Below are 13,599 nucleotides of genomic sequence, written 5' to 3'. Positions count from 1 at the left end.
TATATATATATATACACATATATATATATACACATATATATATATATACACATATATATATATACACATATATATATATATACACATACACACACACCAAGAGATAGGTTTTATATATATATAAATATATATATATACCAAGAGAGCGGTTTTAAAATTTTATGACAATTTAATAATTAAAAATTTTTTCTTTCTTGTAATTTATTATTAACAGGAGATTCACTTGACACCATCCACTGACTTTTACAAGAAATTAGCCTTAGATTGTTCTGGTCAGCAGGTAGCTGTGGACTTATTCCTTCTCAGTGGACAGTATTCTGACTTGGCTTCTCTGGGTGAGTTCTTCCTCATGATTATTTTTCTCAAGTGAATGTGAAAATGACATTTATATGATGATACTCTAAATAAAGGACAAAGTGAAGAAATTTTTATTCCTTTGAGACAGTTAATCAGTCTGTTATAAACCTTTGGTCTTCTAAACATTTATGTATTTCTGAAAGTTTATAATAGAGACATTTTATACTGCTATTTAAAAGGATGAAATATTCTTTTTTTGATAATACTTTGGGAGGCTGAGGCAAGATTGATTCAAACACCAGTAGTTTTTTCATGCAGTAATAGTTAATTACAGAATTTTTAAAAAGTATGTGTTTTTTTCCAGGTTGTATTTCTCGGTATTCAGCAGGTAGTGTCTATTACTATCCTTCTTACCACCATCAGCAGAACCCAGTACAAGTACAGAAATTACAGAAGGAACTACAGAGATACCTCACTCGAAAGATTGGCTTTGAGGCAGTCATGAGGATTCGGTGTACGAAAGGTGGGGGCACTTTTTTCACACTTACATAGATGTGTTGCTTTTGATATCAGTAAATAAACATTTTCAGCTAACGTTATTTCATAAGGTTTGCTTCATAAGAGTTTATTTTGGGGTGCCTGGGTGGCTCAGTGACTCAGGTCATGGTCTCAGGGTCCTGGGATCAAGCCCCGCATTGGGCTCTCTGCTCAGCAGGAAGCCTGCTTCCCCACTCTCCGCCTGCCTCTCTGCCAGCTTGTGATCTCTCTCTCTCTCTCTCTCTCTCTCTCTCTCTCTCTCTCTGTCAAATAAATATATAAATAAATACATACATCTTGGGGCGCCTGGGTGGCTCAGTGGGTTAAGGCCTCTGCCTTCGGCTTAGTTCGTGATCCCAGGGTGCTGGGATCAAGCCCCGCATCGGGCTCTCTGTTCAGCAGGGAGCCTGCTTCCCCCTCTCTCTCTCTGCCTGCTCTCTGCCTACTCATGATCTCTGTCTGTCAAATAAATAAATGAAATCTTAAAATAAATAAATAAATACATACATACATCTTTAAAAAAAAAAGTGTTCATTTTATAAGAGGTTTTACTTAAACTAATGGAATATGAAATTAAGAATAGGGAAGAGAGGTACCTGGCTGGCTCAGTTGCTAGAGCATGCAACTCTTGATCTCAGGGTTGTGAGTTCAAGTCCCACATTGGGCATGGAGCCTACTTAAAAAAAAAAAAAGAATCGGAAGAAACATTATAAAAGAAAATAGAAGCTTTTTTTTTTTAAAGATTTTTTTTTTTTATTTATTTGACAGCGCACAAGCAAAGGAGCAGGAGAGGGAGAAGCAAACTCCCCACTAAGCAGTGAGCCCAGTGCAGGGCTTAATCCCAGGACCCTGGGATCATGACCTGAGCCGAAGGCAGAGGCTTTAACCCACTAAGCCACCCAGGCGCCCCTTTATTCAGATTTTAAAATAATGTTGTTCTGGGATGCCTGGGTGGCTCAGGTAAGCGTCTCTCTTCGGCTCAGGTCATGATGCCAGGGTCCTAAGAAATTGTTCCTATCAGGTGCCTGTTTCTTCTCCTTCTGCCTGCTGTTCCTGCTGTTTTTGCTCTCTCTCTCTGACAAATAAATAAATAAAATCTTTAAAAATATATAAATAAAATAATGTTCTTTAAGAGATATGAAGCAATAATTTTTTGAAAGTGGAAAGATTATATGAAATAGCAAAAAAACCCAAAATATATCAATATATAAGGATCCATGGACCTGTCCACTAGATAGATGTTGAAATCTTTCCGTCACACCATGTGTCAAAGTTCTCTATTATCTGTCACTGTAATAAAAAGAAAAAACGGTTGAGTAAAACAGCTGACAATAAAGCCTTTGTAATATGTAAGATATCAAATACTTCTATAAGGTCGCCACATCTCCAAACAACTCAGGTAGTAATGTCACTCGTCACCAGTTAGTTACCAACTAGCTTTCTGTTTCTGGTTCTTGTGCTCTGATTGGCTGGCTATAGATTGGAGGTTCCTGCTACCCCCTCTTTGGGTTCAATTAATTTGCCAGAGAAGCTTACAGAAATCAAAAAAATATTTTACTTTCTAGATTACTGGTTTATTATAGAAGGATGTAACTCAGGAACAGTCAGATGGAAAAGATGTATAGGGGAAGGTATAGATAAAGGGAAAGGTTGTGGAGCTTCTGTAGCTTCCATGTTCTCTCTGAGCACTCCACTCTCCCCAAATCTCTGTGTGTTCACCAATCTGGAAGCTTTCCAAAGGACCTCTCCTACTGGGTTTTACATAGTTGTGGCTGATTAAGTTATTGGCCATTGATGACTGACTCCACCTCCAGTTCCTCTCCCCTCCCCAAAGGTTGTTGGTGGGGGACAGGTTGGACTGTAATTTCCAACCTTCTGATTACATGGTTGGGTCCTCTGGTAACCAGCCCCCATCCTTTGGTTACATAGGTGCTTATCAAAGATCACTCCATCAGCATAGCAGAAGATACCTTTGTGAATTTCATCACTTAGATCATCCTAAGAGTTTAGGAGTTCTGTGCTGGCAATGAGTGAAGATAAAGTACCTATTTCTTATTATAAATCACAATATTACATGCAAACTTTTTTTTTAAGTAGGCTGTACACCCAGCATAGGTTCCAGTGAGGGGCTTGAACTCACAACTCTCAGATCAAGAGCTGAGCTGAGATTAAGAGTTGGATACTTAACTGACTGAGCCACCCAGGCACCCCTCACGTCTAAACTTCCCCCCACCTTTTTTTTTTTTTTTTTTTAAGATTTTATTTATTGGGGCACCTGGGTGGCTCAGTGGGTTAAAGCCTCTGCTTTCAGCTCAGGTCATGATTCCAGGGTCCTGGGATTGAGCCCCGCATCGGGCTCTCTGCTTGGCAGGGAGCCTGCTTCCCTTCCCCCTCTCTGCCTGCCTCTCTGCCTACTTGTGATCTCTGTCTGTCAAATAAATAAATAAAATCTTAAAAAAAAAGATTTTATTTATTTATTTGAGAGAGAGCAAGAGTGAGAGAGATAACATTCACAGAAGGAGAGGGAGAAACAGACTTCCTGCTGAACAGAGAATCCAACACTGGGCTGGATCCCAGGACCATGAGATCATCATCCTAGCGGAAGGCAGACCATTAACCAACTGAGCCAACCAGGCGCCCAAAACTAAACTTTCTCCCCCGCTCCACAGCTCCACAACTAAACTTTTAAATTTACTCTGTCAGTCTGATAGGTGACAAAGATAAAAAGTATCTATATATTGCCTTATGTAAATCATCTTGATAAAATTTTCTCTTCTAGGTCTTTCCATTCATACTTTCCATGGGAACTTCTTTGTTCGGTCGACAGACTTACTATCTTTGCCTAATGTAAACCCAGATGCTGGGTATGCCGTACAGATGTCTGTGGAAGAGAGTCTTACTGACACTCAGTTGGTTTCCTTTCAGTCTGCACTCTTGTATACGTCCAGCAAAGGTAAATTGGTTTTGTTTGTTTTTATTGTGGCAAAGACATATAACATGAGATCTACACTTTTAACAGATTTTTAAGATTACAATCCAGTGTAGTTAACTATAAATCCATTGTGTTGTGGCAAAAGTAATTTTTTTTATTTGGTCATGGATTCTTTGCCTTATAATGAATGCCCTCTCCTTTGGACATACTCACTTCTATTAAGCCAGAAGAGTATTTCTCATCTTAAGAGCTTTGTTGCTATTCCTGGTAAAGCTAAGATGTGTTGTATTTATTTTCCTTAGCCATTGTTTTTAACAGATATTTACTGAGAATCTACTTAGTGTCAGGCTGACTGTTCAGAAAAATCTTAGTATTGTCAGATTGTTTTTCAGAACGATTTCACCAGTTCATGGTCCCATCAAGTGCCCTTTCATTTCAGCCTCTGATTTTGTGTGTGTGTATGTCTCTGCATGTCTCTCTGTATGTTTATTTGTTGTTATTGATAGACTAATTATTGTAACTGTTTTCTTTTAGCTCTGTTTTTGGCTAGAATAGAAACTCTAAACAGTGTTAGCTTTTTTTGCAGATATTATTTTTCCTTTTTAAAAGTAATTTAATGAGCTCCTCATATGTACATTTTCATCACTCTTCATGTATCAGTACAGGTTGTAGTATGAATATCATCTCTAGTTTTTTGACTTGTTCTTTTTCATTAGTGTTCAAGGTTTTACTGGTTAGAAATTTTTAAAAGGTTGACATAATATCTGATATTTGATGGTTATCAAAAAGTTTTCATTTTTCTGAATTGATTTTTTATTGTGGGTAATTACTAAAGAGAAAATAATTATATTAATTGATTTTTTAAAAAAGTTTTTCCTGCTGGGTGTGGTGAATAAACAATGAATCTTGGAACACTGAAAAAATAAAATAAAAAGTTTTTTCTGTGATTAAAGAGGAAAGTATAAAATTTCTTTGGACTTTAAATGTCAAAACAGACTCTAGAACACGTGTGGAAGTAGTGTTGTCATTATGTATGTATTCATGTGTGTATATAATTCATATATACAATGTATGTAATTCAAAATTTATATTAATAAAAAAGATAAAATAACCAGAAGATTCAGAAAAGAGATTTTTTTTTTTAAAGATTTTATTTATTTATTTGACAGAGAGATCACAAGCAGGCAGAGAGGCAGGCAGAGAGAGAGAGGAGGAAGCAGGCTCCCCTAGAGAGCAGAGAGCCTGATGTGGGGCTCGATCCCAGGACCCTGAGATCATGACCTGAGCCGAAGGCAGCGGCTCAACCCACTGAGCCACCCAGGCGCCCCCAGAAAAGAGATTTTTAAGCTAGCATTTTACCACCATTTGATTATGATCCCTTTTCAATTGTAACTTGAACAAAAAGAATTTTTAAAAAAATTTTATTTGTTTGAAAGGGAGAGAGAGAGAGAGGGAGCACAAGTAGAGGGGAGGGGCAGAGGGAGATGGAGAAGCAGACTCCCCACTGAGCAGGAAACCTGAACCAGGGCTTGATCCCAGGCCAGGATCATGACCCTGAGCCTTATTATCTCAGGGCAGATGTTTAACCAATTGAGCCAGTGAGATGCCCCAAACAAAAAGAATTTTGTAGTGAAAAAATAAGAGGGCACCTCGGTGGCTCAGTCAGTTAAGCATCTGCCTCTGGCTCAGGTCATGATCCCAGGGTCCTAGGATTGAGTCCTGCATCAGGCTCCCTGATAAATGGGGAGTCTGCTTCTTCCTCTGCCCTTCCCCGCCCCCACTGCTCGTGATCCCTCTTTCTCTCTCTCTCTCAAATAAAGAAAATCTTTAATGAATAAAACTCTGAAGTTTGTTTCTTTTTGTTTATTTTTAAAGTTTTGATACTATTTGTGCATCCTGAATAACCCTTTTTGGTTCTAAATTAAAAAGTGATTCCAAGAAAATACAATTTTTTTTTTTTTGAAAATACAAATTCTTTAATATAGTTGTGGCGTTACTATCATTTTTGTCTTTTCCGCAAAGGTGAAAGAAGAATTCGTGTTCATACATTGTGTTTGCCTGTGGTTTCAACTCTGAATGAAGTCTTTCTTGGAGCTGATGTTCAAGCAATTTCAGGGTTATTGGCCAATATGGGTAAGAATCGTTATCAGCTATTATAAATATTTCACAAATATAATAACATTAGAAAAATCCACTTAGTTTTTTTTCCTTTAAATGAGTACCTTTAAAGGTTTCAGGGTTTTAGAACTTCTGTATGCCTCCTAGGTAAATACTTGAATGAAAGGATCTGTTGCAGGTAACCTTATTTTTTAAAAAATTTTAAGAGCTTTATTGGGATATAATTTATATACCACTTCACATAACCCATTTTACCTAATACAACCCCACTGTTTATAGTATGTTTACAGAATGGCGTGGCCCTCATCTCAACCTGATTTTAGAACATTTTATCACCCCAAAAAGAACCTCATGCCCATCAGTAGTTACTGCCCACTACTCCTTCCTCCTTCCCTCATTGGTTTTAGGCAGCTACTAAACTGCTTTCTATCTCATAATCTGCCTACATTGGGCTTAAATATCCTATTTTAGTTAATATTCAAATTTACTAGTGGTTAATAGCTTTTTAATGAGTTCTGTAACCTGGATTACAAGAGACTTTAAACTGTAAAGATCTTTAGTCTTGGAGTCTTGGAATTCAGAATTAAAAACCAGTTTACTCTCACAGATAAGTTTGCAGCCTTGGCCAGATCACATGAGCTAGAAGAAAATTTACTGATGCCTTCACTTCTTTACTTCCATATCAGATACAGTTGCCTTTTTTGGTCTTTTTCAAATACATAGAGCTTAACATCATTTTGATTCTTAATTTTTTTCTCCTTCAGGAAAGATGCCATTGCATCCATTTGCTTCACACTCAGATTTGTCAATATTAGGAATAATTACTTATTTCCTAATATTGGGAAATATTTCCTATTGGGAAATTTTTTTCTTTAATGAAGCCTGATAAGGAATCCAACCCTGTTTTAGTCTCACATGCTGTTGAAGGTTAAAGATCTTGACCTAAGAATATGAGGATCACTACCTTTATATTTTATTGAACGAATACTTTTTAGTAATCATATGGTCATTCTTTTTTTTTTTTTTTAAACATTTTATTTATTTATTTGAGAGAAGAGAGAGACAGTGAGAGAGAGCATGAGCGAGGAGAAGGTCAGAGGGAGAAGCAGACTCCCCGTGGAGCTGGGAGCCCGATGCGGGACTCAATCCCAGGACTCCAGGATCATGACCTGAGCTGAAGGCAGTCGCTTAACCAACTGAGCCACCCAGGCGCCCTCATATGGTCATTCTTATTATCTTTATTTTTTTTTTTCTTTCTTTTTTTTATTTTTTTATTTTTTATTTTTTATGGTAGATTCTTTTTTTTTTTTTTTTTTATTTAAGTTTTATTTTTTTTAAACATATAATATCTTTTTATCCCCAGGGGTACAGGTCTGTGAATCGCCAGGTTTACACACTTCACAGCACTCACCATAGCACATACCCTCCCCAATGTCCATAATCCCACCCCCCCCAAGCCCCCTCCCCCCATTAACCCTCAGTTTGTTTTGTGAGATTAAGAGTCACTTATGGTTTGTCTCCCTCCCAATCCCATCTTGTTTCATTTATTCTTCTCGTACACCCTTAACCCCCCATGTTGCATCTCCTCTCCCTCATATCAGGGAGATCATATGATAGTTGTCTTTCTCCGATTGACTTATTTCGCTAAGCATGATACCCTCTAGTTCCATCCACGTCATCGCAAATGGCAAGATTTCATTTCTTTTGATGGCTGCATAGTATTCCATTGTGTATATATACCACATCTTCTTTATCCATTCGTCTGTTGATGGACATCTAGGTTCTTTCCATAGTTTGGCTATTGTAGACATTGCTGCTATAAACATTCGGGTGCACGTGCCCCTTCGGATCACTTCTTATTATCTTTATTATCATCAACAAGAACTATAATTCAGGCAGTATTTGTAGATTTAAAAAATTTTCACAATTTGCTTCACAAATATTAATTTTATTACTAAATTTCCTTTCTCCCAGTATGCACATTTTTTTCACATTTTATCAAAATCTTAAATCAAGAAGTCTTCAATTGAAGTCTTAAGAGTTACTCTTGGGGCACCTGGGTGGGGTCAGTCTGTCAAGCATCCATCTCTTGGTCTCAGCACAGGTCTTGATCACAGGGTCATGAGTTCAAGCCCCTTGTTGAACTCCAAACTGGGTGTGGAGCCCACTTAAAAAAAAAAAAAAAGTTGCTGTTGACCAGGTAACAGTGGTCTTCTTTCTTGGCTATGTACAAATTTGGTTATAGCAGTTAATATCATTACTTTATTGATTGTATTTTTGAGACCACATGAATTGAGTTTAGTTCTAGTTTGAGAAGTCTTCAAAACAATAATAGTTCTTTTAGTATTTAAAAAAATTTTTTGGAAACATTTTTTTCAAGTATGCAGAAATGCATATGAACAGTGGCATCACCGATGATAAGAATCATCTAAGTAGCTCCCTGAGAGCTCTTTCAATAAATATAAAATTCTCTGTGAAGAGAGCCTGTATGTTTAGTTACAGAGTTTTTTCTTTCTCTGTGGTATATAACATAAGATGGTGGATTATAATTAATAACATCTTAGATCCAGCAAGATACCGTTTTCCCATTTTATAGATAAGCTCATGAAGGTTAGATTCCTTGCCATATTGTCATACAGCTAGGAAATAGAGACTCATTTCAGGGGAGTTTGGTTTTATTTTTCAAACTATGTGCTTTTAAATGCTTTCCTTGGCTGCTTATCTGTGTAATAAGTTAGAGAATTTGTATAATAAAAAAAAATTACATCTCTTCTATCCTTAACAATGGGGTAGCTAAATTTCTCTCTTTTCTCTTGTTTGTCCCTACCTCTGTCTCTGTTAGCTGTTGACAGGTCTGTGACTGCCAGTCTGAGTGATGCTCGGGATGCCCTAGTGAATGCTGTCATAGACTCTCTTTCAGCTTATCGTTCTTCAGTCCTAAGTAACCAGCAGCCTGGACTCATGGTTCCTTTTTCTTTGCGGCTTTTCCCACTCTTTGTGTTGGCTCTCCTTAAACAGGTAAGAGAATCAAAACCAGAAACTAAAACAGTGAAAATGTCAATAGCCCAAATTTTTATCCTGTGAACCACTAAACACTGTATGTATTACTTTAAGCCATTTAAGTTTTTTGAGGACAGTGACTTTGACTCTTACTTGAACCGTGAAAGAATCTGTAACCTAATAAATTCATAAGATACTGATTTAAAGCATGTGCCGTATTTGTAAGAGATGTTCACCAAGTCATTGACATTATCAGAGATGTCAATGATCAGTTTTTCAGTTTTCCAGAACAAGAGCTATATGTTTTATTGCTCATGTAAGAAGTCACACATAACATAAAACTCTTCTGGCTTTTTCCTGCTCTGTCCAGTATTTCACCCACATATTACTACTTAATCTTAGATTTTCCCTCTCATACATGTGCACCTATTTCCATGACCTGCATTATACTTTCCTATTCCTGTGTTTAAGTTTAAATGTTACCTTTCTGGCAGTTGCCTTTCCTTCTATGGTCTTGTAGAGTTTTTTATTTGATATTAATTACTTATCTTCTCTGCCTGCCCTTTGCCCCTACTGCTGGTAGGTAGAGGAGGCTTATTTTTCCAGTATCCAAAATAAAATGTCCAAGCTTGTATACTTAGGGTGTAAAATTTATTAATTTTAAATATATATTAACAAATTTTTAAATATATCAATTAAATTTTATCAAAAAGCTCATGTTAATAAATCACCTGGGAGAGCATCCCAGATTCCAAAATTAATGGAAACTACAAAAATTATCAATTTGTATATTTTTCTGAACTCCAGGATTGACTTATCTGGTGTATGTCATCTCTTCTAGGGAAGAAGGGCAACCTAGTCATCCTAATAGAATGGCTTTTGGATCAACTTCTAGCTTCTGTAGCTCAAATTATGTATTTCCACTTCTGAATATAACATAAATGCACAGAAATTACATAAATGCTTAAATTTTAATACTTAAAAATCTGAGCTTTTCTCTCCTTAGGTCTTACGTTAAATGTTGTCCTTTTACTGAGGCCTGCCTTTCCTGATCTCCCCATTTAGTATGCAGTGTTCTAACCTATATTCTTTACTTCTTTACCTAATGTACCTAACCTACATTCTTTACTTCTCTTCTCTCCCTTTTCTCCATAGTTTTTAACACTGACATATCAATATTTTGCTTATTTATTATTTACTTTTCCCTTACTAGGATTTTTTGTCCGTGAGGGCAAGGATTTTTATCTTTTTTGGAAAGTTACCACATTGTCCCATCACCTAGAAGAACAATTCTTAGTACATAATGGACTGTCAGTAAATAGTTATTGAATGAATAAATAAACTTTCTTTCTTCCATTTCTCATAATATTCTTTTTTCTTTCTTAATGACTATTAACATACTAATTTAAAAGATCTTGGGGCACCTGGCTGGCTTAGTTGGTAGAGCATGCAACTCTTGATCTCAGGGTCATGGGTTTGAGCCCCATGTTGAGTGCAGAGCTTACTTAAAAAGAAATCTTAAGAGCCTTGGGACCTCATTCTGGCTCCTTCGATAGAGCATGCCAGGTTATCAGTTCAAGCCCCATTTTGGAAGTAGAGATTATTAAAACAAACAAAAAACTTAAGAGCCTTTTCCAATCTTTGTTTATTTATAGCACTTCCACTTGTTTTAATATATCATCTCATTGCTGCTAGCTCTTTGCCTGTTTCTACAACTTTCCATCAGTAGGAATGTTTACAAATTTTTTTAAAAGATTTTATTTTTTTTAGGTAATCTCTGCACCCACTGTGGGGCTGGAACTCAAAACCTCATAATCGAGAGTTGCATGCCCTACCTAATGAGCCAGCCAGGAGCCCCAGGAATGCTTAAAACCCTACCCCAAAACTTCTAATACTCTCCACGAAGCTAATATATCTGTAAAACTCAGTACTTAAATGTAAAACTTACTGTTTACTACTTTTATTCTGCTAATTAACATCCTCATTTCTATTACTATTTTTCTGGTTGATTTTTAACCTTTATTGTGTTGTTTAATTTCTCTAACTATGGGAGAAACAAGGATAGTTAGCCACCATTAGTCATCTCCTAACATTTACGAAACACAGATCTTTAGTCCTTCATGTATGTTTTTATTTTATCATCTGCAGTTTAACTTTATTCTTCTCATGGTATTATTTAGATTTCTATATCACTATCCCTCTATGGCAGATAGAATATTTAGATCTAGTTCAGTGATTAGGAAACACCAGAGAGACCTAATGACTTTGCCGTGGTCATGTAATTACTTTCTTTCAGGTGGCAGTGTAGCCATAATTTAATAGATGTGTGACTTTTTAAAAGATACTTAACAGAATCCATTAAAAGAATAATTAACAAAAACTTTGCTAATTCTGTCTGAAGATATTCTTTTAACATCTGATATTTGCAAAGCTTTGTTTATATTATTAAATCCCTCCCTTTTTTTAATGGGGGGTGGTGTTTTGTTACAGAAATCATTTCAGACTGGGACAAATGCACGTCTAGATGAACGCATTTTTGCCATGTGTCAGGTGAAAAATCAGCCCTTGGTTTACCTTATGCTCACAACTCATCCCAGTTTGTATAGAGTTGACAATCTCTCAGATGAGGTAAGATTGATTACTTTTTAAGTGGCTATTTCTTGGAGTTTTAAAGACCTAATTATTCTGAGTCCGTTGTAGAAATGAGGAAAGTTTTGTTGTTGTTGTTGTTTTCTAATGATTTATTTATTCATTTTACAGAGAGCATGCATGGGGGGTTATAGTGGGGAAGGGCAGAGCAAGAAGCAGACTCCCTGCTGAGCAGGAAGCCAGACATGGGGGTTGATCCCAGAACTCCCAGAATCATGACCTGAGCCAAAGGTAGCCGCTTAAAAACTGAGTCACCCAGGCACCCCAAAGAAAAAATATTTAAATTGTAATATTATTTGCCCCCTTTTTTTACTTCATTCTTTCTTATGGGTCTTTGCTAGGAGACTAGAAAACAGAGCCACTGATCACTTATCTTCTTTCTCACCAGAGAAAGACAAGATTCTTTTTTTCTTTCACATTAGAAAGCCTTTAGGGAGGGTTCCTGGGTGGCTCAATTCATTGAGCGCCTGCCTTCGGCTCAGGTCACGATTCCAGGGTTCTGGGATCGAGCCCCGCATCGGGCTCCCTGCTCCGTGGAGGGCCTGCTTCTCTCTCTCCCCCTGCCTATGGCTCTGCTTACTTGTGTTCTGTCTCTGTCTCTCTGTCAAATAAATAAATAAAGTCTTTAAAAAAAAAAACAAGCCTTTAGGGGACATTTCTGAATGGCTCTCTTGAGTCTGCATATTCTTTGTGGTGGTTCCTATGTGCCTTAAGGTAATGTGATTAATACTCCCTCTTCAAAGCTAAATCCTTAAGCTGGAGGGGGCATACCCCTTGAAAGATCAGTATTTTATTTACTTCTTCCTTTAGGTAAGGTTTAATCAAGCACCTTAGTTTAAGTACTCAAAATTTTTTTGGTCAAAAATTAATAGTTATGAATATTTAAAGGTGTGTGTGTGTGTGTTTTCAGAGAATAGTAGTATCCATTATAAATGAGAAATTTCCATTTCTGGCCTTAATAAATTAATGTCAAACTTAATAGAACTATGAAAATCTTATTTGCATTACGCTTTTATTCCTCCCGCACATGTACACATAACCTAAGTCACACAGTTAGCCGTTATTTATTAACTAAATTCCAGACTTCATTTGGTTCTCACTGAAGTCATTTTTCTGTTCAGGATACATAGGTATTGGTTGCATTTATTATATTTTTTAAATAATAGTTAAGATCAGAAGTTAATTTGGATTTATTGGGATTCAAAATGGGTTTGTTTAGATGAGCAATAAATATTTCTTCATCTTCTTTATATTTAAATATGAATAACTGTGATTTAGCTAAGTTTCAAAGTCTCGGAAGTAACATTAAAAAATTTTTTTTTAATTGTGATTGCATATTACCATGTCAACAAAAATTCTTGGAATGCAAAGATTTGGTCAGAGACAAGGGAAAGCTTTAGTGCTGTAGAGTTTACAAGCCAGAAGTCTGCTCTGAAGGTGAAGGTTTGAGCTCGAGTTTGAAAAGGCACAAGTTCTGTGTCCTTATTAAGGGCTGGTCAGCCTGAGGTCCCAAATTGCAACTTTAGGAGCAGAGTGACAAGCTGGATACATTTTCATACTTCTCATAGCAGCTTCAGGATATGGCAACAGCCTGATAAGGTGTGTGGCGGGGGTCTGCAAATTTTGCTGAATTTTGTGTGTGCTTGGCTACCTCAAGCCGTGTTGTCTGGTTTTGTTCCCCATGGGCATTTGGTCTGATAAAAAGTTTAGTTTTTTTTCCCTTGACATGAGGGAACCCATCTTGTTAGCTGTTGCTGTCTAATTATTGGGGTATTTTGTTCTTAAGTTGTATTGAAAAGCTCTAACTTTTTTGGGGCATCTGGGTAGCTCAGTCTAACCGAGTTAAGCCTCTGACTCTTTTTTTTTTTTTTTTAAAGATTTTATTTATTTATTTGACAGAGAGAGATCACAAGTAGACAGAGAGGCAGGCAGAGAGAGAGAGAGAGAGAGGGAAGCAGGCTCCCTGCTGAGCAGAGAGCCCGATGCGGGACTCGATCCCAGGACCCTGAGATCATGACCTGAGCCGAAGGCAGCGGCTTAACCCACTGAGCCACCCAGGCGCCCCA

At 37.0% G+C, this 13,599-nt stretch overlaps 1 protein-coding gene across 3 annotated transcripts in view; it reads left to right on the top strand.

Moving 5' to 3' along the window:
* LOC111140979 (SEC24 homolog A, COPII coat complex component) overlaps positions 1-13,599 on the top strand; it is a 64,607-nt gene that overhangs the window by 46,220 nt on the left and 4,788 nt on the right. For all 3 annotated transcript variants that reach the window (XM_022493265.1, XM_022493266.1, XM_022493268.1), the window contains 6 exons: positions 215-335; positions 662-820; positions 3,614-3,787; positions 5,789-5,899; positions 8,727-8,902; positions 11,375-11,512. In XM_022493265.1, the coding sequence (XP_022348973.1) occupies positions 215-335; positions 662-820; positions 3,614-3,787; positions 5,789-5,899; positions 8,727-8,902; positions 11,375-11,512 (879 nt within the window). The remainder of the gene's footprint in view (positions 1-214; positions 336-661; positions 821-3,613; positions 3,788-5,788; positions 5,900-8,726; positions 8,903-11,374; positions 11,513-13,599) is intronic.

This window comes from Enhydra lutris, unplaced genomic scaffold (assembly GCF_002288905.1).
Source record: "Enhydra lutris kenyoni isolate GAN:26980312 unplaced genomic scaffold, ASM228890v2 scaffoldscaffold5, whole genome shotgun sequence".
NCBI lineage: Eukaryota > Metazoa > Chordata > Mammalia > Carnivora > Mustelidae > Enhydra > Enhydra lutris.
This window is presented reverse-complemented; position numbering and strand designations above follow the sequence as displayed.